General features: G+C 37.6%; 1 protein-coding gene across 1 annotated transcript in view; it reads right to left on the bottom strand.

The window, feature by feature from the left end:
* The window catches only part of CCAR1 (cell division cycle and apoptosis regulator 1), a 29,070-nt gene extending 1,592 nt beyond the window's left edge, over positions 1-27,478 (bottom strand). Inside the window, exons 1-23 of the mRNA XM_009290576.2 lie at positions 27,358-27,478; positions 20,294-20,466; positions 19,636-19,680; positions 18,928-18,960; positions 17,738-17,931; positions 17,078-17,192; positions 16,802-16,994; positions 15,483-15,615; positions 14,998-15,159; positions 14,333-14,558; positions 12,929-13,042; positions 11,873-12,039; positions 10,965-11,175; positions 10,075-10,158; positions 9,218-9,403; positions 7,370-7,561; positions 6,649-6,882; positions 6,173-6,284; positions 4,376-4,458; positions 3,168-3,314; positions 2,646-2,766; positions 1,875-2,071; positions 1,306-1,500 (exon numbers count right to left, since the gene is read on the bottom strand). Coding sequence (XP_009288851.1) covers positions 1,306-1,500; positions 1,875-2,071; positions 2,646-2,766; positions 3,168-3,314; positions 4,376-4,458; positions 6,173-6,284; positions 6,649-6,882; positions 7,370-7,561; positions 9,218-9,403; positions 10,075-10,158; positions 10,965-11,175; positions 11,873-12,039; positions 12,929-13,042; positions 14,333-14,558; positions 14,998-15,159; positions 15,483-15,615; positions 16,802-16,994; positions 17,078-17,192; positions 17,738-17,931; positions 18,928-18,960; positions 19,636-19,680; positions 20,294-20,466; positions 27,358-27,430 — 3,390 coding nt within the window. The 5' untranslated portion in view covers positions 27,431-27,478. The remainder of the gene's footprint in view (positions 1-1,305; positions 1,501-1,874; positions 2,072-2,645; positions 2,767-3,167; positions 3,315-4,375; positions 4,459-6,172; positions 6,285-6,648; positions 6,883-7,369; positions 7,562-9,217; positions 9,404-10,074; positions 10,159-10,964; positions 11,176-11,872; positions 12,040-12,928; positions 13,043-14,332; positions 14,559-14,997; positions 15,160-15,482; positions 15,616-16,801; positions 16,995-17,077; positions 17,193-17,737; positions 17,932-18,927; positions 18,961-19,635; positions 19,681-20,293; positions 20,467-27,357) is intronic.
* Between the last annotated feature and the right edge of the window lie 462 nt (positions 27,479-27,940).

Here is a 27,940-nt window from a genome sequence, read left to right as displayed (position 1 = left end):
TGCGGCAGAAAGCAGCCTCGACCTGCTGCTGCCTTCCCTGACCTCCTCCTGGGAGGCAGTCTGAAGGCACAGGGGAGAGGGCAGCAGAGAGTTGGAAGGGTGGGGAGAGGTTTCTTTCAGCAGCAGGGCTGGTCTGTGCTGTTGGTGGGCTGTGGGCCTGGCCTCTCCAGGGGAGGTGGTTCTGCAGTGGAATGCTTGGTTTTGCCAAGAAATGTTTTTGTATTTGTTGTTGTGGTGTGGGGAAGGTTGTTGGCTTTTTTTTTTTTTTTTTAAAAAGAGCAAGTGAAAACAGTTTTTGCAAAATCCATTAAATCAGAATAATAATTTACCATAACAGTTCTAACATAAAATACTTATATTGGCCAAAGGCTTAGAAGACATTTTCATCTCAAAAATACTGGACAGAATGAGCACGGCTATTTAACTGCGCTAAGAGCATGACAAGAGCATTATGCAGTGCCTTCAGCTGATGGTTCTGGTAGAGTAGCAGGTCTACAACACGTAGTAAAGCACAGGACTGCATAACAATACTGATGACAGATGGCTGCAAGGTACTGCCAGTTTAATAAGCTACAGTGACTTATATGATGTATCGCTTGTATCCTACAAGGGGGAAAAAATTAACATTTGTCAAGTTTTCCAGGTTGTTTTTTTTTTGTGTGTGTGTGGTTTTGTTTTTAGAACTTTTGTAGATGCTATATTGTCTTTCCAAAATAAATGTAGACGGAAGTAGAAGCAAGGCTCCCTCATAGTACCAGTTTGCCACTCAGTAGCCTTCATAACCTACTTCTATTCAGCCTCACTTAATGGGCCCTCACAGCATTCTTCGGGAATATGCAAGTATCTTTCCGTACAGGGATAGAAATGCTCTGGAACATTATGTGGTTTGCTTAAAACTCATTATACTGAAATACCCCCACATAAATTTAAATACTTAAGCTCTGCCTTGAAAAATTACTCCTAACTGATCGAACGAAGAGCATATTTGGACTGTTGGGGATGAACAAGATCAGGACAGGAAAATATTAAGATGGTTTAAGATTTACGTTAATAATTATACATTTTTAAAAACATTTAAGTCAAGAACACGCGTTTCAAGCTTAGGAAAAATACATTTTATTTGTTATCTTTAAATAATCAGTATCGCATTTAGCATCTTGTGTGTGTATATATATGTGTGTGTGAAGATAGTACTGCCCCGGATTCATGTGAAAATTCTTTTTTATTCTGAAGTTTTTGTTCTGATAATTTAGTCTACAGGAAGCTTGCATACAATAATAAAAAATGGAATTAAACAATTCTAACCTGTTTAAGAACACACTGTATTTCATCCATAACAGTAGCTAAATTTTTGATTGTCTTATTCAGCTGACCCTCAAATTGCAAATTTTTATCATCCGAGATCTTCAAATTTTCTTGCAGCTGGCCAAGGTCTTTTTTCACTTCTTTGAGCTCCGTAGATAGACTTTTGTTCGAATTCTCCAGTTGTAGTAGCGGGGAAGAGGGGAGGAAAAGTCAGTCACTTCCAATGCTGCGTACTTCACATCTTAAAATTCCATTTACATGCCAACACCATAACTACCAATTTTTAAAGAATATTAAAAACTGCACTGCGTTACCATTTGATAATACTAAATTCTGACTACATTTGGAAGTCATATTCAACTTGAATAAAAAAGATAAAAGCATTTCAGCATGGTGACAATGGTACCCAATAATAGTTGGTGTGCAAGTTCAAAGGATTTGGGAAATAGAAAATTTAAGTTTATGGTAAGCAAATAGCTAAGAAATTTAGATCACAAATAGTACTCAAATTGGTTTATCTACTTAAAAAGTCTTAGCATCTTGCATCCATGTAAGTACCACCTTCAAAGTAACATCCCACCTGTTTTTTCTTCTAGTAACTGAAGCTTTTGTTCTATCTCTGCCCGCACTCTTTCACTCTTCTCCAGCTTCTGTAAAAGGCTTCCAACATCCACCATAGCTCCATTGTACACAATGAGGCCGACATTTTCTTCTATGGCTTTTGATTCTTGCTTTATAGTAGGCGATGGTAACAGTAATCTGTTTCCTGTATTAGATTAAGTAGCATTAGGAAATAATTCTGCCATTTTTCAGTTCTAGTAACTAACCTCAAAAACTTCTTAAAATAATAAAATCCTAAAAGAATAAATACAGATTCAAGTTTGCTGGTCTATCCCTCATATTTCTCTCCTCCTTCCTTACTCCAACCCCCCCCTCCCCCCCCCAAAAAAAGGAGCATGCTCTTTCGTGACATTCTTCTATGCCTCCCTTCTGCAGTAATTTGTCTTCAAAAATCAGGCTCTGTTCTACTACCTACAGCACTGATCCTCCTGACTGCAAAACTGCAGTGAACGAGAAATGCTGTTCATCAATATTCAGCATTAACTTCCGTCCTCCTTCGTGTTCCAAGATATTAAGATTTATCCTATAGATGCAACAAGATGTGCTGGAAGCCAGAAATACTGTAATTTATGAACTGCCCAAGATTTAATTTTCCAAACTGGCAGGTTCCCTGTGGACCTGAATTAGTTTCTGCAAGAGAGTAAGTATCTCAGAACTCTCATTATCATTCGCACAGAAACAATTCTCTAGAAGTCTGTGGCATAAAAAAATAATACCACCTAACATATCTTCCTGTAGCTCTTCAGACTCCTCTTGATTTTCTTCATCTTTAGAAGTATCTGTTAGTCTTCTGTAAAAGCAAGATTCTCTAAGCACTACTTTATTAAGTAGCTTCTTCACCTAAAACACAGCCATAGAAAGAAATGTTACTTAATACACAGACATTATATTACCTGAACAAGAATGTCTTAGCTTGGAAAACTTAAGAGAAATTGCACAGCCTTTTGAACTTTAACATAGTGGGGCTTAAAATGAAAACAAGCTAGGGAAAAAAAGAAGATACAATTTTGAGACAAAAGCTACATATATTATATGGGCATATTAAGAGCTGCAAATTTCACCTTTTCATTCCAAGACAATTTACAAAAGATTAAACTAGTATTTCACTGTAAACATGAAGTGGCTACATAAAAATCAGGGATCAAGTATGTAAGCAACAGCCTTTAGAAGCTAAACTATATTCCTCCCAGTTAGAGCATTCCTGTAACATTTTCAAAAAGATTTCTATTACTACACAAAACCTGAGCACGTGACAGGTGTAGTCCAAGAGTGTACAGTATCTCCTCCATGTCCTTCTCCAGAAGATATCCACAATGACTTTGATCAAAATAAACGAAAGCCATCAGAAGATCCCTATTAAGAGTTACCATCTGCGTCTTGTCTTTCTCCTACAGAAAATTCATTATGGGATCATTAGGAAGTTGAAGTATCATTTTCCCACCATCTACTAAAAAAAAGTAAGCTTTTCAGTTAACAGAAGTTTTCCTCTGTTCATTTTATCGTTACTTTCAGTCGAGTGATTAATATAACTAGCATTTACCTACTGAGCTCAAATATAATATAAGCAAGCTATTTAGGACAAGTAATCTTTCAAGTATTTAAAACAATTACAGCACAATGGACAGTAACATCTGGTAGACACTTTCCTTTTGTTCATGATAGTATGTCAAAAAATTTGAAGAATTAACCTAACTAAAAAAGTAAACATCCCTTCTCCTCCCAATCATATTTTACTGAACAGCTGTTTTCAAAGTGAAATCCCCATGAACATGTAATGGATAAGCATCCAGCACTCACAGCTACAGCAGTTCTGCAGACTGTGTTTTCCCATTATTCCTATTCCTACATCTCCTATTTTTCCTTGAAGAAAAAAATAAAGAGAATCAGAAACTTATTTTATTCTTGCATTTATAAAGAAAGTTTAATCGTAACAAATCAAACTTATGCTGTTCCTTATTCTGAACTGTGGAGGCAAGCTATCAGCCTCATGACACGAAAAGCATCCACTTTCCTGCAGAGAGATGTAAAAAATTCACATAATAATTCCAAGCTTCATAACTGAAAAGCCAGTTTATGAATCAAGCTAAGCTTCTGCTTTTCTTATGTAAGAATACAGCAGTTGAAAATAATGGATAAAATAATCACATCTGCTGCCTCTTATGTGCACATACAGCATTAATCCTCACATCTTTCAGACAGATCAGTATCTCATATAAGAAAGTTTTCCAACAGCTTTCACCCAGTGAACTTTAAAATGTAAGTGAAAGTAGGCTGTAAGCACCTTACCCAAAGCTGTCACACGTTCCCTAACTTCTATATACACTTAATGTTTCAGTCCAGAAGTGCTGAAGGAATCAAGGAGTGCAAATAGGTCTTATAATAAAGTTAAGGTCTAATTAGGACACCTCTAACAAGGTTATATGTAGTTGTTAAGAAAGGTGTTAATTACTTTATCTTTAGACGACCTCTCTTTACAATGCCTATTTCCCTCTCTTCTGTCCTCCCGTTTGTTCATTTCCTCTTCATCCCGGTCTGTAAAACAGAAAGAGAATTCAACATACGCACAGCAAACGATTCTATAACCATTATCTCAAAATACGTATGTTCATTGAAAAAGTTCACATAAACCCCCAAATATCTGAAATTAATAATTTCAAAAAAAAAAAAGAGGTATTTAAGTGAGTCCTGTTAAATTTTGATTTGTCTCTGGTCTTATTTTAACATAAGCCATTTGTCAGGTTTTTTTTTCCCCTGTGTCTCTCTCACACATACAGGTTAGAAGAACTGAAACAAATCCTAACCAGGCCAAAATGAGTTCCGCCAACATCACCATCTATTTAAGTGGTGTGCAGAAAATTACCACAATTCTCCCTAATGAGGCTTGGCAGAGTCTGCATTCAGCTATGGTTATTCCTATCAGGACAAAATCAGTACTATTTACTCTCAAATATTTTATATCATGAAAACTGTATCAACTATATAATTAAAAGCATGTCTTTATACTCATGTCTGAGTGAGGTATTACTGATCCTATGATTTAGATTCTCCAAGAAGTTACAGATCACATCGCTTATTAGATGTGACTTACAAACTGCAGGTTTTTTGTTTGAAGGTAGACAGTACAGTAAAACTAAATCTAAAATCAAGAGAGAAAGAGGAATATGACAACTGCAGGGACGGATTACGGCATGCAGCTCTGTACCTTATGTGCAAGTCTTTGGTCAGAGAATCACGTGCCAAGTTCAGCTTTAAGCTCACCTTTCTTGTGAGGAAAACTTTGGAAAAAACTATGTATCACAACACTTGTCTAATTTTGCCAACACGTTTCTGAGAACCAATAGCTTTCTCCTGCACCTCCACGGCATGTTGGATTGTTCTCAGCAACTCTGACTGGGAACGGCACAAGGACAGATTATGGGAAGTAGCAGCACTTGTACAGAACAGACAAGCCCAGGGCACTCTCACAGCCAGATTATAAGCAATTAAGAGTTATTTTGGAAACCACAGATTAGCACCGATTTTTTAAGGCTGGTGCAGTTCTCTGCCAAAAATACAACTGAAAACGCTGGCTAGAAAATGGTGGGACTGCAATATCTAAGCAGGTCAAACCCACATCTCTAGCAAAAACTCTCCATAAAAAGACAAAAACCCCAAAGCAATACAAACCAAAAAGCATACACCACATCTTACGCCTTTCTGAATCTCCGAGCAGGGAAAGAGGGCTACTGCTGCTACCTGGAGACAGGAAAGTTCCCCAGCCCCTTTCCCCATTTCTTTAGGCAAACACAACTCCACCCAAACAGAAATCAACTCCTCATAACATCATGTAAAGAGCACCCCACACTACATTCTGTCCTAATAAAAACAGGATGACATTTCAGAACTGAGAAATAGGAAGTTAGGCACTTAAGAGTGGCTTGGTTTTTCAGAGGTGCTGAATACTCACATCTCCTACTGACTTCAATGGGAGTTGCGAGTGGTCTGCATTCTGAAAAAAATAAAACCACTTCTATATGCATGCCTTACTTTGAGTACCACAGCTAGTTTATATTAACTATGTTCATACAATGCCTAGCATAAAGGCACTTACATTTTAAGTAGAACTGGTCAGAATTACTAAAATAAAATTAGTCTAATAATGCAATTTTAAATTGTCTAGTTCCAGTGCATTCTCCAGCTTGAAAGAACATATTCAGTAGCAATAAAAAAATTTTCTGAAAGCCACAAAATTCATAATTCAAGATACCTTCATCTTCGTCTTCAGCATCTTCTGCCTCCATCGGATCATATTCTTCTTGGTTATTGTCATCTTCAGTTTCTTCTTCATCTTTAGAATCATCTTTCCTCTTATCTTCCCTCTGTAACAAAAGTTCCTAAAAATTTAGTCAGAACTAAAAAACAGGAAAGTAAAAACCTCATTACCATTCGTTCAAAATTTGCACATTTAGTCACTTAAAAAACCAAATGCGATCTATGTGATATAGCTGAATGTTATATAATGTATTATGTATATAAGTATTATGTATATAATACTCCCAATACACCTGTAAAATTTTTAAATTACTGAGTATGATTGAAGCATATTTAAATAGATCAACGAGTCAAAACAATTAACTAACACTACAAGACCTGAGTCTTTGAAAGCAATGAAGTAAAATTCAAATAGAAAGAGTTTAATATTGATCCAGACAGGATAGTACTTCATATGAGCTAGCTGCAGACCTTCTTTTCATCTCTATCTTCTTTTTTGTCTTTATCATCTCCAGATTTTCTCCTCTTAGGTTTTGGATCATCTGCTTCATCATCTTTTTCTTCTTTTTTTTCTTTTCTCTCATCTTTTTTGCTTTTTTTGTCTTTTTTGTCCTCCCTCTCTGGGAGAGAAATCAGTGCTTTGTAAATTCTGACACCAAAATCTCTCTGAAGCATTTCATTGAAGAGTTCTGCAAACAATGATACCTGCACATAAAAAAGAACGAAAAGAGAACTAACAAAAAGTTTTACAATATATATTAAAAATTTGTACACTTATGATTAAATAGCTATGAGGTGCTGTCTTACCAACTTTCATTATGTCAGAATTTTATGTAGTGTTAGATTTCTTACTATCTGCTTTGAATAGGGAAACCTTAAACAACTTTATAAAAATGCTTCTTTCCTGTACTGCAGTAGTTTAGGACCTAGACTAGCTGTATAAATTATAAACTCAGTTCCATATCTGAAAACCCGCGCATTTCTTCTAGATATCATACAGTGACTATACTGCTATTATAAACCATGTACCAAAGACTGGACAATTTTTTCTAGGTATTGCAAAAAGAAACTAACTTATTTAAGTTTTATTTTGCCATGCTATCAAACTTTTACAATTTAAGAATACTGCTGGTATCACACAGAATTCAAAAGAAAAAAGAATGGCTAACTGTAAGTAGCATAGCTAAATTACCTCAAAGGAATGTTCTTTATTATCTTCTAATCTATAGTCCAGAAGAACACTAAGAGACATAATGCTACAGTCAAACTTCCCACTCTTTGCTGCCCAGTTAGGATGTACAATGATTGCTGGTTCATCAGGCAAGATATATCGTCTCTCCCGCCGCTGACGTTCCATTTCTTCTTGACGTTTTCTTTCCTCTTCCTACAAAGAGGGAAAAAAATAACATACAGCATATTCCAAAGCTGAAGTTTCAGCCTATATATTAGTTTTTAGGACTCACTGCTTTGAAGAAAGTGAAGGAAAGCCTAAGCTACTGAATGCAACACAGAAGACAGACAGAAGTCACAGACTAGAATTTCCAGAATGCATACTGTGTCCACTGCCCACACTCACCTAAGATGACTGGAAACTTGAGCAACACAAAGCAGGACATGCAGAGTTGTTTAGCACACAGAGCAACGAGCACCTTCCAACTATCTTATGGTGCTAACCGCAGCATGTTTACTCGACACTGGAAGGACTCAAGCTAGTTCACTTCAAGAAATGGTGTGCAAGCTAGCAAAGGAGTCAAGGCTCCCGAGCGGTCTTTTGTTTGTTTAGGGGTGGTTTTAGAGCTGTATAGTACAGTAAGCTGTCTTATTCCTTACACAGGAAGAGTAAAGGCTTCATACATCATCTTCCCAAAGATAGCCAACACAGCTTTAACAATTACCAGATGACAATTGACTTGGCTCTTCTGATTATGGGAAAAGCAATCTCTATAGATACAACTGATGCAAATCAAACAAAAGCGTAAAAAAGGTAAAATCCCAAGCAGCTTACTGATTGCCAAGAGAGAAATATTAAAGTCTTACGAGTATGGAGAAAAAAAAGTCATGGCAGAGCTTACGCTTTTTAAAAAAGCAAGCAAAATCAAAGCTCCCTCCCTTAATCTTAAAGAAAGCTGTGGCAAGAAACCCCAAAATAGCTGAAGCCCATCCGAGCTGTGGGAGAAGGCAGCAGCTGACAGAATTAGCAAGCACATGGCCTTTGCTCCCTCAACACAGTTTACACAGATATGTAAAATTTCAAATCATCCCATACTGATTAGCAGGTAATACACAAAAAGGCAGGTTTAAAAGCAACCAACACAGAACACATTCTCCAGATATTTATGCCCCTTTTCTGTGGTTGAGCTTTGGCCTTATTGCACAGATCTTGTTTATCCTCGTGAAATAGCAAGACAGACTAAGTAGTACTGAAACTACCAATGGCAAAACTGAGAAACTTCAATACACAGGAAGTTTATCCAAAAGCAAAAATTAAAGCTTCATAATAAGGGAAAACAAACCTAGGCAAACCACTAGCCATGTGAAGAAACTGGACTGTCTGAGACACTATAACCTTCTACAGACTGGAACCTGCCCTCCCCCCCATTTCCACAATAATTCCCTAAGGCTTGTATACCACTGAAAGCCAATACAACTAAGCAGCTGCTTTTCATGTAGGTTAAAGAAGTTAAGATCTTGTTAAGTGTGTTCACCTGTTCTCGAGCATAGTTTTTCTGGGGAGGTTGGGATTTATTTTTCCTTACATTTAAGGTCTGACATTAATTCAGACACCCTTAGTGCAGTTGCACATTTCAGCTGACTTTGCTGATATAAAGAAATTGAAACTTCCCAAGATTTCGTTCCAGTTCAGCAGCTCAAGTTACAGCAAGAGTTCCCAGTACAGTCATCCGAGAACTACAAAATCCCAACACAACTAGGCATATTCCTGTACTTTTTATACTTATGTATTTATTTATACAAATTTTATATATTTTATGTATTTATGTGTATTTAATAATACTTAAACCAAGTATGTCCAAAGCCTAACCTCTTTGTCATCTTCAGATTTCCTATCCTCCTCCTCTTCCTCTTCTTTCTCAGACTTCTCTAGCTCCTTTTGCTCTTCTTTTTGTTCCTCTACTTTCAGCTGCTTTGTCAGTCGAGCTATCAACTGAGATTTCAGTCCTTTAGAGCTAAGGGTTCGACTTTCTAATTCTTTGCGAAGGTCATTTACCTGGTAAATAAAAGCTCTGTAAGTGGTACCAACCAGTGACATTGCAAAACATGTGATTAACAGAAAAGGTGAAGTAAAAATTAAGTAAGAGCACTGATGAGTCAACTGTATTTTTTAAATCTGTACTGAAAAACACTAATATTCACTGATATAAAACACACTACATTTAAAGTTGTGTTCTCAGAGTACCCCTTTTTAGGGGACTTTTCACAGGGACAGGGAAAGGATTTTACTATAGTAAAATAGTTTATTACTTTTAATCCTTTCGAGGAAACCTTTTATTACGTCTCCTGACATACATTTTTGTATAATTATTGCCTTTTTAAACTAACATTAAAGTATTTTAGACCCCACATTTTTTAATGCAAGTTGATATGACCATATTACTGCATAACTTTCATTTTCCAGTTAATGTATCATATGTGATACACTTTAATTGTACAAAGTTCAAAAGTTCAGAATAGTTTCAATTTGCTGTATTCACTTATTAAAATCAGGAGTCACACTTGCATACTGTGATATCACATCTAATTCCTATAAAATCAGCAAGGAAGATAAAACACTACTGAAATTTTTTTGCTCAGTTAAGGGAATATACAGCTATATTTCGGGTCATGCCTTAAAAACGAAAATGTACAATAGAATCAAATTTTAAGAAAAGTGTTAATTACCTTCATTGTTTTGGGATCCAGTTTAGACCAGTGCGTAGGTGTAGAGATCTCTTTAGCTTCCCCATCATCCTTCTCCTCTTCGTCCTGACAAATAAAATTTAAAAATTATCATTCAGAAAGCTTGAAAGCATTTCAGTTATTTTTTAAATTCTGTTGCTGATCTGTGCAAGGTCACAACTGTTTCAGATAGTCTTCTCCTAAAGTTATTATTTAGACAAGTTCACACACACATTCTACCACTTTATAAATGATCACAGTGCCACTCAGCCAATACAAGCCAGATCTGTGGAACACAAAAGGGTGATAAGCAACACCACAAAGAATATCGGGGTTACACAGACACTGCTGGTCTCCATTAACCACACAGTGTGTGATCTTCCCCCAGATTTTAAATCCCCCAAATTACTCTTTGTTCAGTCAGACCTTCCCTTATTCCAAGATGTTGATCAGCCACATGGCCTGAAATTCAGATGTTTCAGAGTAGTGTTTGTTCAATTTCAAATATCACAATTAGAACTGGCCACAGGAGAGAATTTAGAAATTTTAGAAAATGGCAAAATGTTTAAAGACAGCTATTCATAAACTGCATCTCACTCAACAACTGGTCCCAGATTCCAGCAACTACGTCTATGATAAAAAATTTTCTGCGCATCATAAGCACAATTTAATTCCATTTGTGATATCAGCACACACATTTAAAGTTAGTGAACTAGCTGAAATAAAAATAAAAAACAACATTCACTACACTGCTGAAAGCTGGTTTACCAGTCATTGTTACCAGTTATGTTCCTCCTATGTATGTATGTTGTGTAGTATGTGGTGTGCATTTTGTGCCTGTGTTCCTGTGCCTGTGAGAAGCAGAAATAGAAAAAGGGATTAGCGTTCAGTGCCTGTTCTCCATCAGCCTCCTTGCGTTCACCCTGAAGCTTCTCGACCAGCTGCTGCTTGTATCCTCGGGAGAGGGTTTCCCACTCTGAGCGGGTGGGAAGGCAATGCCAAACATCCGGGAAAAATAAAACCACTGTCTCCACATGAGCTGGAACTGTACGCCCCTTGTGGGTCTCCTCAGGGCGATGGTAGCGAATCTCTGCAAAACGGTACCTGTTGCAAGGGAAGAAGCATGTTGGAAAAAAAATTCTACAATACATTTTAAAGAGCCTAGATCACTTGTAGCACATCAAGTAAAGAAACTTTGCTGCAAGACCTTGAAGTTTATCTAAAGAAAAAGGTTATGGAAGCCATATTTTCTCTTTTGGCACATTTGTAAAAAGGTATCACAATTGAAAAGGAGGAAAACCAACAAAATTATTTTTCTATATAACTTGTTTAGCACATAGAAGTTTAATGCGCAAATGAAAGTTGTTGAAGCACAATAGACTTTCCTGGTATTAGTAAAACCGCAATGAGTGTTAACACAGGACAAAAACTCATCAAGAGAAAATATGGCTGTGTAACAAACAGCTATTTATTTATAACAAAAGAACAATGAAATGAAGTTCTCTTGACGATCTTCTCCAGCTATGCACAAAATGAAAAATATTTTCAACACACATTCATTAAAGAAATTACAGCATAACATGTCAAAATAAATCCAGAATTTTTAATTAGTTCTTAATGCAGTATTCAGCACAGTTGGCACCAATCAAGCTTATTACAAAACAGAACATCCTTTGAGTAGTTTACCTGCACTACCAAGAGCAGCCGACAAAGAAAAAGAGGTTTTTCCATCTTTTTTTTAAACTTCTGGTAACAGACAAGTATTTCTACAGTGTACTTTGCTTTGCAGTACAGTACTTACCATTGTGTGCACACACTTAAGTCAATCCCTGTAAGAGCCTTGCAACAACGAATAGCCGTCTTTATCAGCACGGAAGGGTCCTTTTCTGGATCAGGTCCATCCAGTGATGGGGACCAGTGTCCTCCAATAGCCATAGCTTCATCTTTGCCTTTCATACCCACTAAAAACTAGACAAAAAGAGTCTTCTGAATGTTCCCCTACTGGGCGTAAAGAGTCATTTTCCCAAAGCACAAAGAGTATTTCATAGCCCATACACTGAAATCTGTGAGTAAACTGTCACATGATTTTGAAATCTGAAAATGAAAGTCAGTCAAGAAAGAGTTCAGTTATTTTTTTCCACAGAGTATTTCAGAAATGGAATAGGTTGAAAACATCATCACTCATTCTTGTTTGCAAGACTTTCCATCAAGTTTCTTTATTGGTATAGGCTTGTTCCTTTGCAATTAAAAGCCTTCTAACACAAGAGACAAACATATACTAATTTAAATGGTGTCTTAATTCTGATACACATTTATAGACGTTCCTGCTTAAAAGTGATAAAGCAAAGCTAAGACCACAAGAGCATTATATCTATAAATTCAAGTACTCCCATTTGCTTTAAGATGATGGAGTTTAATTGGAAAACAAGTCTGTATTGTCCTGAAACACCATAGCACTTACAGGTTGTTCAGTTTAACAATAGTTAAATTTCACTTAATACAATGGTTACTTAACTGTTGCTTCATTTGTATTCTCTTCACAGCTGAGCCCTTAAAAAAAGTCTAAGTGCTTGTAAAAAAAGGCTAACAAAGTTAATTATTATATAATTAATATAGGTTTCTCCAAATATCTATTTTGTTTGAGTATGACTAAGTTGAAGAAAACAGTAAATATGAAAGCAGTGAAGATGGAGCTCCTATCAACTGGAAAAAGAATTGACATATAAACTAGGTCTCTTCAGAGGAAAAATGAAGCCATCATTTAGCTGCCTACAAACTCCTCCCTTATCAACAAATATTTTAAAGCTCCGTAACCAACCTTTATTGCCAAAAGTGTCTGGCATTGAAGCATATTTACCTTTACAAGTCTAGCAGGATGCTGAAATCCATCACGAAGTTCTTGGGGATCTTCAGCCAGAGCACATGACTTGTGATAGAGATCTTCCATACTAGGACTAGCCATCAACATCACCTGTTGTGTAAGTCAGATCAGTCTTGTGAAGGTCTCCCACTATGACCGGTAAACAATGACCACAACTTGCAAACATACACATAGCGGTACTTTTTCCTTAATGTCACAAAAAATCAGAACAAGTAAAGGTAAAATAATATTGTAGAACTGAGTGTTAAAATGTCTGCCAAGGACCAGTTTCCCTCTGTCCCATATAGATGCAATGTGTGATCTTATTAAAAAAATAAACGGAAAGCATATAAAAGCAACATGCTTCGCGTGTTATCACTATATACACTAAATACCCTATAGCACACTGAGTTTGTGTACTGGTTTCAGTAACTGACTCCTTCCATCTTGTCACAATCGCAAGAGAACTGACCAACACAATCATCTGCATCCTCATAGCATCCCGTTAGCCCAGTCAAATCTAACAAGGTTGCTTTATAACCTAAATAGGTTAATATTATGAAACAGGATGCTATTCCTCAGTTACTGAATATATTTTGAAGCTTAACCTTCTGAAAGAGAGCTCTTGCTCTGCATCAACAGACTGAAAAAAAACAGTACGTCTGATACTTGAGCCAAGGCTTCAAAGTTTTTATACACAGAAAGCAAGTAAAGTTAAATATTTCAGAAATAAAAGAAAGCATTAAAGGCAGTTTTGTTTCTAAACCTCTCTTTAACATGAAATACTTCTAAACCAGATTAAAATAGGTCTGAGAATTCTAGGTCAATGAAAGAGCCTTCAAATGGAACGGGTTTTAGGAAGACGTTTTGACACTGAGGTCTTTTATAGATCATTACAGCCCTTGACGCAGCATTTTTTGACATTCGGATAATCCCAATATGCTCAATCTACTTTCAACAAAATAATAAATATTGAGATGAATCTGAAAGAAGAAAGAAAATATCACTAAACAGAAAAGCACAAACTGCACAGAAAGGACCCTTGAAGGAAAAAAAAGGGCTCAATTAACTATTCAGATTAATTGCCTAAGAAATACATTCAGAGATCTTGCGGGAGCTGGCTTTCTTTCCTATAATCAGATCAGTGCAACTGGGTGCAGAGAATGGAAGAGACCTCAGTAAAAAACAAGATTTAGGACAGCTCTAGTAACAGAAAAACAAACTGAGTTTCAGTCATGATTCTTCAAGCTCTACATACTAGCTCTTTACTGAAAAGTTTAAAATGCTGTATTTTGCTCAAATCGCTGTAGAACATTTTCAGTTCAGTTATACTCACTTTTCTACCCTATTGGTAAAAAAAATTTCTAATGAATAGTCATAATACCGGAAACCCGTACAAACCTTTGCACTGTATAGATGATCAGCATCGGGTGGATCAAGGACAGCAGCATTTTTATCTATAGGATCTACTTCTCTATGCATTACGTAGAAATTACAGTAGTTTCCCAGCTGAAATGGTCTAGACATAGGAAAAGCATCCACCCATGTAAACTGAGCATCAAAGAAATCGCTTGGGATAAAAAAGTTCTGGTAACGCCTTCTCAGCTCCATCATATCACAGCTACGGCTGAAATAAACAACATTATTTGAAAGATACAGCAATAAAAGAACCATTAATAAAGCACATAATTAAGAGGTATATTAATTGGAAATACAATTGTATATTTAATGTTATATAAAAATATATAATATATATAAAACATAGATAAATATGATTGAAGTTTAAAAACAAGTAACTACTAAACACTCTTCCGATTAAGGTCTCTGCAAATTAGGGAATATTTAAACAGGGTTATAAAGGTATTTTGCAGTAGCATTCAAACATAACAAAGAACCTAGAAAAAGTTTATCATACAAGGTTCTCAGCCATTACATATTTGATCTTTCTTTAAAGTTAAGATCATCATTTAACACTTGCTACACACACGTGTGTTGATACGACTCACAGTAATCTGTGCCCACAATTAAAGTGAGATGTAGGTAAACATCTGGCACTATAAACATACCAGTCCAATGAAAACTTGGAAAACTGCACCGTGTAACGAGGAACAACACGTCGCGGTCTTCGAGGTGACCTCTCCCTCTCTCGTCTAGGTGATCTCTCTCTGGAGCGTTTTCTCTGGGGCGATCTTTCCCGGGACCTACGTCTCTCTCGTTCTCTTTCACGACTTAAAAAATGCATACAAGATACAAATGTTTTTGCATGCTGGTAACACACAATGGTTTCTAGCGCAACAGAAGCTAGACCTGTCAGAAATGACTCACAAAAAGAAGAGGAGAAGTTCCTCATAGTTTGTTTCAGTACTGTCTCTTTACAAGAGACTGATTATGCAATTCCTTCATTTCAGATAGACAAGAACTCTTCACTAATATCTAATGGTAAAGCCACTTGTGCGTATCACTGACTCACTCTGGAGCAAGCAGCTCAGCTCTGTTTGAAGACGGGTCTTTACGGAATGTTTTGATTATAGTCTAGTCTTCTACAACATACCTCCTGTCATCTTTTCGGTTTGGCATAGGGTCTCCTCCTCTGTCATTCCTCCCAGAAAATCTGGATGGTGGGTCTAATCTTCGAGCCGGTTGAGGCTGTGAAACTAGACGAACAGGGGGCTGTAACAAACCACCTGAAACAAAAATTTACAAGATCAATACATAATAGTGGGCAACTATCTACACTTTACAAACATTGCTGCTTTACAGTTGTTTCACCTGTGTACATTTTCTAAACTAACTATAGAGTCAAATAAATCTATTTATTAATAACACACACCCTAAGAAACCCAAGAGACCTATGCTTTTCTTCACTGATGCAAACTGAGACTCTAGTAAGTGAAATTGGTTTAAAAAGCATCTTCTTAAGATGGAAGCTAATATAGTCTAAGCACATAGAAGCTATCACAGTAAATAGCTAAGCCTTTTCTTAGAAAAGTAATTTGTTTTAAGATAGATATACTACCTACTCACTGAATTAAAGAAAATCTAACTTATTTTTGAGGCTATTCATAGGTAAAAACAATTAGCTTCCCAAAAAATTATTCTTAAATCAATTTATTATACTGCCACATGAATCCCCCAGCAAATACTCTTGCTGTCTCAAGGCATTTAACCAACTGATTGTAAATGGAGCAAACATTACTAAAATTCAGTGAACAACTAGGACTAATTAGACTGTAATAAGCATTTATCCAAAACAGTTCTGCTTAGGTAATAGCTTCAGATCTTCTCTTGTTTTTACTGTGGGTAAGATAAGTCTTAATTTTATCTTATTATCAATCCTATTACTGATTCTTCAGCCACTCAAAGTTCAAGTGACCCCACAACAACCTTTGTTTTAGATTTGCCATGTTCGGCAGTGTTTCTTCTCTCCAATGCCAACTTGGCTAACTGAAATAAATAAAACACAAATACAGAAATAATAGTTTTAACAATACAACTGTGTGAAACCTGATCTTGTTGAACACTCCAGACGATGCTGAAGAACTACACTGCCATTAATACTTTCAACTCCCCAACTTGTCTGTGAAAGCATCAGAATAAAAACTACATTGTATTTGCTTTCAGATTATGAAATCTTAATGTGAACAGGAGTCCATGGGGATTTCACTAACCAGGCGATTCTTGAGCTATTTCAGGCAACATAATGTGCCTTGCATATAGCTGCAGGAAGATGCATATTCAAACTGAAAATTCTGTAGGGCCCTTTCCGTATTATTTCAACTATTACTTCAGTCTTCTGACTAACAAAAAAAATAATCATCACACACTAAGTACCAGAAGGACTACAACAAACTTTGTGCACTGAAGGAGCACCTTTCTGCTGTGGCTGCTGCAGTAATGGCTGAGGCTGTGTCTGAAGCAAAGGTGTGATTGAAGCTGCTGATATCTGTGCCTGCAACAAGGACTGTGGCTGCGGCTGTGCCTGAACACTGAATGCAGTCTGCTGTGCAATGGGCTGAAGAACTGCCGGAGGTGTCTTCAGTAATGGCTGAGCTTGCGTCTGGTTCTAACAGCAGAAGAGAAAATGAGTTGCAAGTGAGCTTGAACCAGAAGCAGTCAGTACAAGTTACACTGGGTAACCCCATATACCTGATTTGGAAGTGTCTGGATCCTTTGTGCATTCCATTTGAATGGCATATTAGGATTGTAAGTAGCTTCTACCAAAACTCTGTCACCCACCTGAGGTGTCTTTCCTTTAACAGCACTGCAAACATTACAGAAAATGTATTGTGAGAGCCTTATTTAGCTAGTTTTACATTTACAAGTTACATTTAAAGTTGAGAGAAAGTAGGTAAGAGTTCACTAAAAAAAGCTTATAGGAACAGCATCTACCCCCAAATTCAGTGAAAATACTATCTGCTTCAGTTCAGGGTATGCACAGGTATTTAATTTCTGTCTTTGGCCCAAAAGCAGAAGTTCCCTAAACAGTAATGAGTTAAGATAGGCAGATAGCAAGTTGTATGGATTTAATGACCCACAAATTCTGCAATTTCATATTATAAGGAGCTTAATACCTTCTGAGCCTCCCAGCTTTGTTTTTGCATTAAGAAAACTCAAAAATTCACATAAAGGAACTCACATCTAGTGTCTATTAACCTATTTGACCATCTGACTTTCAGTGTTGACAGAAAAACCATACTAACTGCAGGCACTATCAATGGAGTGACAGAATTAGAATGCAATAATCTAAACCTTTTATTTAGTGAGGGTATCACAGAGTACATCCGCAGGCAAGTATTTACAACTTACCTAAGTTGAAAAAATACATCTTCATCCACAAAACCAAATGTATCATGTAGTTTAGTAACTACCCCGGTGAAGACACGCTGCTTTTGTGGTTGGGTTTGCTGTTGACTCGACCGAGGTGCTGGATAAGAAACAGTTATCTGGGCTGCCGGTTGAGGAGTAGACAGGCTGAGACTGGTAGGTAGCGCAACAGCTGGCTGTAAGCAAAATAAAGCAAACTATAAATCTTATAACCAGCTGACATACCTACAAGGAACAGTTCCTTTACCCATGTAGACAGGAGCTTAAGAAGTCTCTAAAGCAATTATTTTGAATAGAGATATTCAGAACATGGAAGTTGTTTGGGGTTTTTTTTAGATTACTTTTTTCCTACTTTGAATGAAGACTGGCTTTGTTTATGCTTTTCTTTTAAAAAAGTCAACTTCCCCAAAATACACACATTGTCTAGAAAAAAAATGAAGACTACGTTATTGTTTACAGGTGACTTGTACAGTGGGCCTGAGGAGGAGATAAGTTCCTAACTTTCCTAGGAATACACGCTTAGACATTATTCTCCATTTATACCCCAACTGTAGTTGGAATATAAATGTAATGTTGGAAGTCAGTAAAGGCTGAGGCTAACACGAACCCTTCCTTAACTCAACAATTCACGTGCTTGCCTTCTTACAAAAGCAGAACACAGTAAGATAATGAAATAAAATAACCTATTTTTACTTTTTTTAAAGCATGTTTAAAAGGTTAAGTGAAAACAGAACTAGAGCAATTTACAGTGTGTTAAATGGTTGCATGTTTTAAACCTATCAAGCTCAGCAGGATTCTTTTTAAACCTCTCTATACACATACTGCAATACTGTTAACACAGAAAGTTAAATTCCTTCTCAAAGGAGAGAAAGAAAGATTTTCCCAGTTTGTTACTTACTGCAAAACAACTGAACACTTGAAGTTCAAACAAAAAAAAATTATCATGTAATCAACACACATATTCCCTTCAAGATTAAGGAAAAGCGGTTGCCATTAATTTTTGAAACCAAGGCTATGCATATTTTAACATCTGGGCAAAATAAACCTGAACCAATAAAATGTCCATTCATATTAGTTCATTTTACAGATTAAACTACCCAAGACGTCACAAATTTGCACTCTTACATTATCTGTGTTTGGGGATGAAGACCAAACAATAAAACCAAACTAACCTGAGTTAAAAGGGTCTGCTGAGGTTGCTGCAACTTAAAATAAATAAAGTTATAAATTAATTTTATATGCTTAAGGAAACTGTACAATTTTACCTCCTCTTTACAAGTAAGAGTTTTTGCTTAATCTGAGTCAGTTAATAGCCCTTTGGGGTTTGGTCATTTCAGCAGTTTGCATATGCATAAAATTGTGCTCATGTGGTTAATTTTAAGATTGTATAATCCAGTTTTATTCAGTAAGCAAAAATGGTAGGTTTTTTGTAACTGAAAGTTAATAGCAATACCAAAAAAAGTTTTGGTAGCTGAAGAAGCTTAGGCCTGTAATTTCCATGTCCCTTTATTCTTTTTCAAAATCCTGTTAAGTTCCAAGACCATAAAAAAAAAAAAAGTGAAAGGGAACTTTTTTTGGACAGCATCTTTCCAGCAGTTAAAATACACGGCCCTGTTTAGAGCAAAGTTTAGCAGGAATCGTGTACACATGGAATAGCATATATTTTTAAATTTCCTTTTTGCATGAAGGTAGGCAGGCTTCCATTCTGGATAAGTCTCTCCAAGTTTATGAGCTTCAAGCTCTCTTTCACTACAAAAAAAAAATTAGTTTCCTTAACAACTTCCCATACGAGGATGATTTTGGACACAAAACCTTCAAGACACACAACCAACATTATTTTTAAAGTTATTTGTGATGTACACAGTAAGAATCAGACAAACCTGTTGCTGTACACTATAGAGAGTCTGCTGAGGTTGTGAATATTGCTGAAACAGATAAAAGCAAAATATCTCATAAACAGGAAGTATTATTACCCCAATAATACCAAATACAAGTTATCTGCTAAGCAAGTTTTAGACAGAAACTATCCACATTTAACAATTCTAATACAAAACATAAGTAATAGCATCAACATATACTACTTTCCTAACAAATACTCTTAGAGTGGAGTATTCTAGTATATAGTAGAAAAGAGTATTCTTTTCTAGCTAAAACCGGCAATTTTTGTTAAGCCTGACACTTATACAGTATCTAGGGCACAGCATGAAATCATGCAAAATGCTATTAAGGGTATATATAGTGATGGAAGATACTTGGAACTTGAGATTCTCAGTTTAGGTGCAGCAGAACTCCTTTTCCCAAAAGGCTTTCCATAGCTAGAAGTCAGAGCACCTCCATAGCCAAAATTCCCACCTTCACAGATAAATACAACTATTGATAGCTGTAAACCTAAAATCCCACTGTTTAAAAAACAGGTTTATACTGCAATGTTCACCATTTCCCATTCTGCTTTTCTCCTGGATACTTTAGCTTTACAAAGCCACTGTTTTGTATTGTTAAAATTCATACAGTCAACAGCAAATGCTCCTTTTTCTTTACCTGCTGTAATGCAGCTGCTGCAGCTGCAGCTTGCTGCTGTAAAGCAGCTGTCTGAGTTAGCTGATAGTTCGTTGGTGTTTGTGTAGTTAGGCCTGCTGCTGCCAATGCCGTCTGCTGGGTGTATATTGTAGGAGAGGCTCCAAGCAGGGATGGCTGCTGTACACCAAGAGCAGCTGAAAAGAGAACACACACAATAAGCACTAAGAGCAACTTTAAACAGTTGAGGCTTCTGACAGTTTGACGCAGCACGTGATGCTTCAGTCCTGAGTCAAGCCCATGAAGTAGATAAATCCAATTTCAAAATTCAAGATAAAGGATCACACCTCACTAGCTTCTCTTCTAAATTCATTTACAAATAGTACACCACAGCAGAGGCACAGAGACCACTTAATTTCCTTCTCTCAAGTTGCTCATGCTTTTATAGCTCTAGTAGTCGTCATCCCCGTTTGTGCCCATCCCTAACACATACACACACTGTATTCTTTCTTGAACGTATTTCAGGTTTTGGATAAGCCAGATGAAGATTGTTGCTCTGTTCTGTAAATTAATTAATACATTTCATTCTATCTGAGGGCAAGAGAAATCTTTACTGTAATAGCAGCTATGAAACGGAGGCTTATGGAACATGTTCTCTGAAAATGCACAAGGCTTCACTTCACTCAGTACTGTCTTTGTCCCTGAGTGAGCTGGATTTGGGGGCTGGTGGAAGAGGAACAGCCTTATAACAACAAGGAGTTTAATCGGTCCCCATATATAAAGGGACCAAGTCAAGCTCTCTCTAGCTCTTACTAGGAAGGGTTTGTGCTGCCCAGACTCAAACTGCCTGGAAGGAAAGATTTATTTTATTGTCATATCAGCTTTTAATTCACTGCAGAAGATTAAGCAAATCATGAGGAGCAGCTATCCACATGCTGTGCTGCTTATGCATGTGATACTGCCAAACAAGGTATGCTTAAGCCTTATGGATGGAACTTTTAGGTACAAAGAGCCCTGCACAATGCAAATCTGAGTGAAGAACTGCAAACGTATCTAGAAACCTCCTCCCTCTTTGGCAGGAGTTTTAAAAAAAGTTATCTACAGCTTCATGATCAACCATCACTTCATCATGCTATCAGTCTAGTCCACATGTTTAAATAAAACCAAAGAGAAACTCAGCAGGGAAACATAATTGCCAGCAAAAACATGTTGGTCAGCCACCTTCAGAACTGAAGAACATTCAAGTTGAACAGGGTTCCTTTCTCTTCCAAAGCCGTTAAAGAGGCACAGTGAAATGAAGAACAGATTTACAGTATTCTTTCCTGCAGTGCTCCACACTATTCTTACTGATCCAAAATGAGGCTGTCATTCCTGACCCAGGGATGCAGCAAGAGATTGCTTGTAGTTGGGGATCATCACCATAGAATATATAAAAATGCTGTGACCAACTCAACAGATCCTGAATAAGGTAATCCTCTCTACCATGCTGTTCTTTCCAGCAGAGCACAATCTTCGGAAAACAAGTTGATGGTACTGATCATCTTATAATTTTGGAATGAAACATGGAAGAAATACATAAGCAACAGTGAAAATAATCACCATCACTATGATCTGTATCAAATATTGTCACATAAGTATTCCAGTAAGTAATATTATTTTAATAGTGAAATCAAGCATTCTATAGTACAGCAAAATGACAGTATTTCCAGTATTACATGATTTTTTTCCCTGGAAAATTCCAACATTCGGCTTTCTTTAGAAGCCAAGCAAGCCAAATCTGAGGCTTCTCCCGTGACAGGCCCTCCATTCTCTTGATCCTCTTGCTTCCTGCTTGTCCATCAGCTCCAACTTGAATGTGCATTTTTGACCAGCCAGAAGCACACTCTCATCTGAAACCTCACCAATGCCTCACATAACACACCTTAAACAGACCTTTAAATCTAATCAAAATGCTTTGCTGCTGCATCCTGGGACAACTTTCAATTTTCTTAGCTGCATTACTTTGCTGGCCCACTCAAGGCAAATAACCAACGCGTTAATCTTTCTCCTCTTTTTCCACACGCTGAGCAGAAATTCCTATTAGTGCAGAAATTCACTTCATGCTATTACCTTTGAATCTGTTTGACCATGTTAGCTATTGTCATTCAGTCTAATGTTCTATTCTAGTGTTGTACCAACAAAGGGGATGGAGTTGGGAAGCATCATCAAGCAAGTTTCACAAGTTCTCTCCTACTTTTTGTACCAAGGATCCCAACAAAAATATCAACATGCTTGCTCCCAAAACGAGATCTTGGGGTTACTCCGCTCTTCAGTTTCCACTATGTCAACTTCCCTTCCAGCATAACCCATAACTATCTCAAACAATTCCCAGCCCACCCTAAGACTCTTATCCTGTTTTGTCCATTAAGGGGGTGGGAGGGAGGGGGAAAGATTTTTTTGCCACCTCTACTGTCACTTCATGAGCATTTAGTATTAACTGGGTATCATGTCATCTACAACACTGCAGATCAACTTACTAACAAAGGGCAAAGACAAAAGACTGCTGAGATCCCCTAAAAGGAAACACCTATAGTAACAAGTTTTTCAAAGCTGTATCTTGTTCCTACCGATTTGCCCCAAAGTATTCCCGGAGTTTAATTTGACTACCTTTCATCTATGTACTCATCTCAGTCAAACAGGCCCCGATTAAATAGGTGACTATGTTTGCATTACTAGTTTAAAAAAAAAAAAAAAAAGAGGAAAAATCACACAGAAAAGCAAGACAGAATAAATTGCAGACTGAGTGCAGAATTGACATCTGACTGCCATATTATTATTATTGGCAACAAGCATCTGCAGTGACAAACAATAGCTTCTTAGGATTTGTAATTATCTCAGTAAGTACAGCGATGGAGATGCCTTCCTTCAAATGCAGTCTAAACAACTTCCATTCGCACCAAATACTGCATGGCACGTCCATCTGAAAGGGCATGGATAGAAATTGGAGTTCTAGGCTGCAGCTCAAGCATCTTTCTAGGTAACAGAAATTTCTCTTGTAGCAATCACAAAGACAGTATTTAGTAGTCCCTCTTGCTGCTTCTGAATTCCAGAGACCCTTTAAGATTAGGGAAACATCTTCAAAGTATATAGCTACATATATCTCCTTGGTAAGTGATGTAGATTTATTAGGATTACAGTAAAGGAGTACCCTACCTAGGGCTTTGGACACTTTTCACAGTTGTCAGAAATTGTGAGTTTGGGTCCTTGGGTTTTTAAGTTTCTTCAAGCTTAACACACTTGCAATACAAACGCCATACAACCTACTCCAAAAAAATTCCTTTTAACAGGCACACAATAGAAATAGGCTCAGTGTATTTATCACAGGACATCTGTTTACAGCAAGCCATCAAATTGTGCATCAGCTGCTATTTCTTAGCGGCTCTGAGACCCACTACATGCTTGTCCTATTCTTACACTTTTCTTCAGTCACCTCACAGGGGCCACCAGCAATAACAAGATACTGAGCTTCAGGCACTGTTGCTTTCATCAGGTGCACTGTCCTTCACTCTAATGCAATGAAATCTTGATATAGCAAAGACGATGACACCAATCAGTCAGAACGCAGCATAGCTAGGAGGTCCCCTTGACTACAGTTCTATAAAAACAGGCATCACTGTGCAACCAGAAATCACAACCCTGAAAACAGCATATGCCAAGCACTGCGATACAAACCAAAGACATGTCAAAAATCAATAGCTGAGAGAATAGGAGGGGATTCTCCTTTGCAGGCGTTTCAGGAACTTGCACATCATTATGCAAGTTAGAAGTATAAAGAGTACTTGCAAAAAGAAATCTGTGCTATCTAGGAATTTTATAATTTTTAATTTTTTAAACTTTAATTTTCTGTAGTAGGCATGATTTAATTTATGCTTTAACAATGCTTAACCAGCATAGCAGGGACTTTATTCTGGTTTTAGTCATGTGATGCACAAAACCATGAGACAAGGAGTAGAGAAACAATTTCACTGTGTTACAGGTAGGAGTCTCTCTTCACACACAGATCTTTGCTGGCACCTGGAATTACCTATCTCTCTTCTAATACCACAGACACAGACAGTAATTAGTAAGCTATCCCAAAGGGATCCCAGGAACCCTTCATTACACAGCATGTCACTCTACAACTACCTTAGAGTGTCACACCTTAACCTGAGCCTTAACTCATATCGTTACTTCTTCACCAGGGATGGCCAAGACAGCATCCAAGTCAGCAATACAAAAAAAAAAAAACAACAAAACACCAACACACAACCCCACCCCTGAAATTACCTTTTTGCAATTATCAAACTGGGTTTATAACACCATCACTTACCACTTTTGACAACGGCTTAAGAAAAAGCTATATATCACATTGCTTGTGTTAAAAATCAAGATCTCTTTCCCCCATACCCAAGCACCTCGATGCTTTTGAGAAGGAACCTGACACTTGGATAAAAGCAACTAGCATGCATAAAGATACATAACACGTTTTGCAAATCTTCTGAAAATACGTAAGAGTTTGGTAAATGCAGTTCTTCTAAATCAGTTTATGAACATTGAGCTTCACAAGGGTAAGCCAATCTGCACAACTTCTTGAGCGCAGCCACAGGTGAGAAGTAGTACATGCTAGTCAGCATGCCTGAGCACTGACAACATCTCTTTTCATCATGCAAGCAACCTAGCCAGACAGTCATAGCTTCATGTTGAAAGGTGCGTGAAAGGTGACTACTTGGCTGCAGTTCAACAGTAAACACTGTTCTTCAGCTCTCAGCAGGGCCAAAGAGCACTGCATACTTTTCAAAAGAAGTCTCCTGTGCTGTCTATTATAAATCATTATAAATCAGAATTGCCAATAAAAAAAGCAGGGCAACAAGTATGTACATGGGTACTAAAGCAGGAGCTGGGCAGCAGAATTCCGGAGACTGGATTCATTAGTACAGGCAGGGAAGAAAGAGGACACAGACACAGTGATTGTGTATTGCAGTAGGAATAGGAAAGGACTGCACAGAAGGACACAGGGAGCTAAATGCCTTCAAGTGATACTGGAGAGAAAATACTACAGTGTGAAGAGGGACACTAGGAACATGAAGGAAGGTGGAACTAGCACAGGAAGAAGGCAGAAGTACAACCAAATGTTAGTCTTTAATGGCTCTCATGTTGGAGTCAGTTGCTGCTGGATGAGATGAACAGCTAAAAATCCCTGGAGATACTGTCTTCATTGAGCAGGTGAAAAAACTCTCACAGCAAGTGATGCTGACTAGTCCTATTCCAATTAAATTTTGCACTTCATTTAATTTAAGGAGGGTCAGAAGTAGGCTAACCAAAGGCAGACTTATAGGAACAGGAAAATGGATAAGTTGGTGTGTGCTTCTAGTGCCCTTGCTCCATCCACCTCTTCTCCAGGGCCCCCTTCTGGTCCTGGCTCAGCAAGGTCTAAGATGGCTGCCAGCTCCTCCCTTTCAGCAGGTTTTATGCAGCTTTCCCTCTGAAACAGGACATGCAGCTGGCCCTCAAGTCTTCCACCACTGTATTTGATGCACTAGCTGTCACATCAGCCAACCTATCAAGAATACTCCAGCCCAGATGCTGCCATCCTTTGATCGCTCCAAGGTATCACCCAGTCAAACACAAAAACCAAAAGCACAGTTTGTCTCTCTCCCATGTTCCCAATGACGACCCTTTCCAGCTGTTAAGCAATTTCTTAGAGAGTAGTGCCATTTGGATAAGGGAAGCTATTCAGAGCTTCAGAATAGCTATTCAGAGAAACAGTGCAAAACTGCTTGTAGGCAACTGGTTAGGTACAACAACATTTTAGGTAAAGAGTGGGACTGAATGGGCATGGAGGAAAAGGAAAAAGTACACTGGGACCAAGTATTGTGAAACACATGGGGGGTGACAGTTCCCAGATGATACGCACTCAGATTGGACCAATGCCCAGAGTAAAAAAAAAATGGAGATAGAGGAGCAATTTCAGGAAAGAAAACCGAGTCAGGAGAAAAATTTGTTCTTTTTTTTCCCCCAGACATACACCTCCGAAGAATGGCAGGCATTCCCAACTTTTGCTAAGCTCCCAGATGTAAAACCACTGACAAAGGAGGTATGTCATTCAACTTCGTATCAAACTAGAGCAAGATGCAAAGGACAATGGCAAAAATCATACAACTCTTCAGAAAGACATCTCTTCAACAAGGTTACTGCCTGTGCTCACATTTTGACATCCTGAATCCTCAAAGTACCACAGCTTTGTTGAAGCCTTTTCACATCAGACAATGAAACTACAGTATTTAGGAAACACTTTGTATTCAAGCAAGAGAAAAAGGCAGCCCAGAACTGGAAATGGAAGCACCACGGTTCACCATGCAGCAAGCTTCATATTCTTGCCTCAAAACCTTTTATGCTATAAAACAATGTGAAACATGAAAATCTAGCCAGCTAGGTTTTTAAATACACTAGCCTGCAGTTAAATAAGGCTTCTTAGCTAAATCAAAGGAAACCCTCTATCATTATCAGGGCGATACCTTTGGTTATAGGGATCCTTGAGTTCTAACTTGGCATTAAAAAAAATAAAATATACCCCCTCCCCATCCAAGCAGCAAATTTCAGAGACTGCTTCACTATGTGAAGTATGTCCAATATATTAGTAAAGGCAAAATACTTTGTAAACATTGATTTAGGCTGCCCGGGAAAGGAAACTCGGGCAGCACTTAAAAAATCTGTAATGTCTTATTAGTGCTGTTATTATTTAATCTAGAGCAATGCAATTTGATGAAAGGTAATTTGATTTACACATCTTTGGATATGAGTAACAATATCTTGTTTACTGACCAAGAGAATCAATAAAAATTCAGCTGGGATTTTACTTATCACCCCTTAAAAAAAAGCCAACCCAACAGCTACTATTAGGCAATAATCTTTAATGTCTCTATTGTGTGAAAACCTCCCAATTTAAACCACTTAAATAGAATTTAAATAAGTTAGTTAGCGTGGTGCCACTCTTAACTGCATACCCAACTATGGAATCTCCAAATCTACTAGATGTCAGGGTTCAAATATTAAGTGATATGTAAACTGACCTGGCTGAGATACTGCAGTAGCTGTAAACTGAGTAGCCCAAGGGGGATTCTTCTGTCCTCCAAACTGAGCCATGGCGAAAGGCAAAATCTCCTGGGTGTCTATCTTCTATAACTGCAATCTATTAAAATAAAGCGCAGCTACAATCTTTGAAACATATACCATCAGGCTATTTTAATTCTGGGTCAAAAAAAAAGAAAAGAGTGTTGAAAGATTATCTTTACACCCCTAAACCTGGTGGGCAACACGCATCAGAAGTGGGAAACGCAGAAACTTGCAAGTTATTATATTTTCCTAGGGCACGATCTCCACCCTCCCCTTCTTAACAATGGGACTAACGCTATTTAAACACAAAAATTTATTCAAGTTTCCAACGAAGACTAAGGAAAAGGTGACCCTGCAGAACGAAAAATTTTTATTTTTTATTATTATTTCTTTTATAGGGCTATTGCTACGCCGCCGTTTGGAAGCGCTGCCGGCAGAGGAACAACGTACGCTTTCAGCCATGGTTCAGTTTCCCTCTCCTCGAACAAGGGCAAGTTAACCACGCGAACATGGCAGGGCCGCTCACCAACTCCGCGGCGC

This window comes from Aptenodytes forsteri, unplaced genomic scaffold (genome assembly GCF_000699145.1).
Source record: "Aptenodytes forsteri isolate BGI_AS27 unplaced genomic scaffold, ASM69914v1 Scaffold349, whole genome shotgun sequence".
In the NCBI taxonomy this organism is placed as follows: Eukaryota; Metazoa; Chordata; class Aves; order Sphenisciformes; family Spheniscidae; genus Aptenodytes; species Aptenodytes forsteri.
The sequence above is the reverse complement of the archived record's forward strand: the minus strand, read 5'-3'. Positions and strand labels throughout refer to the sequence as shown.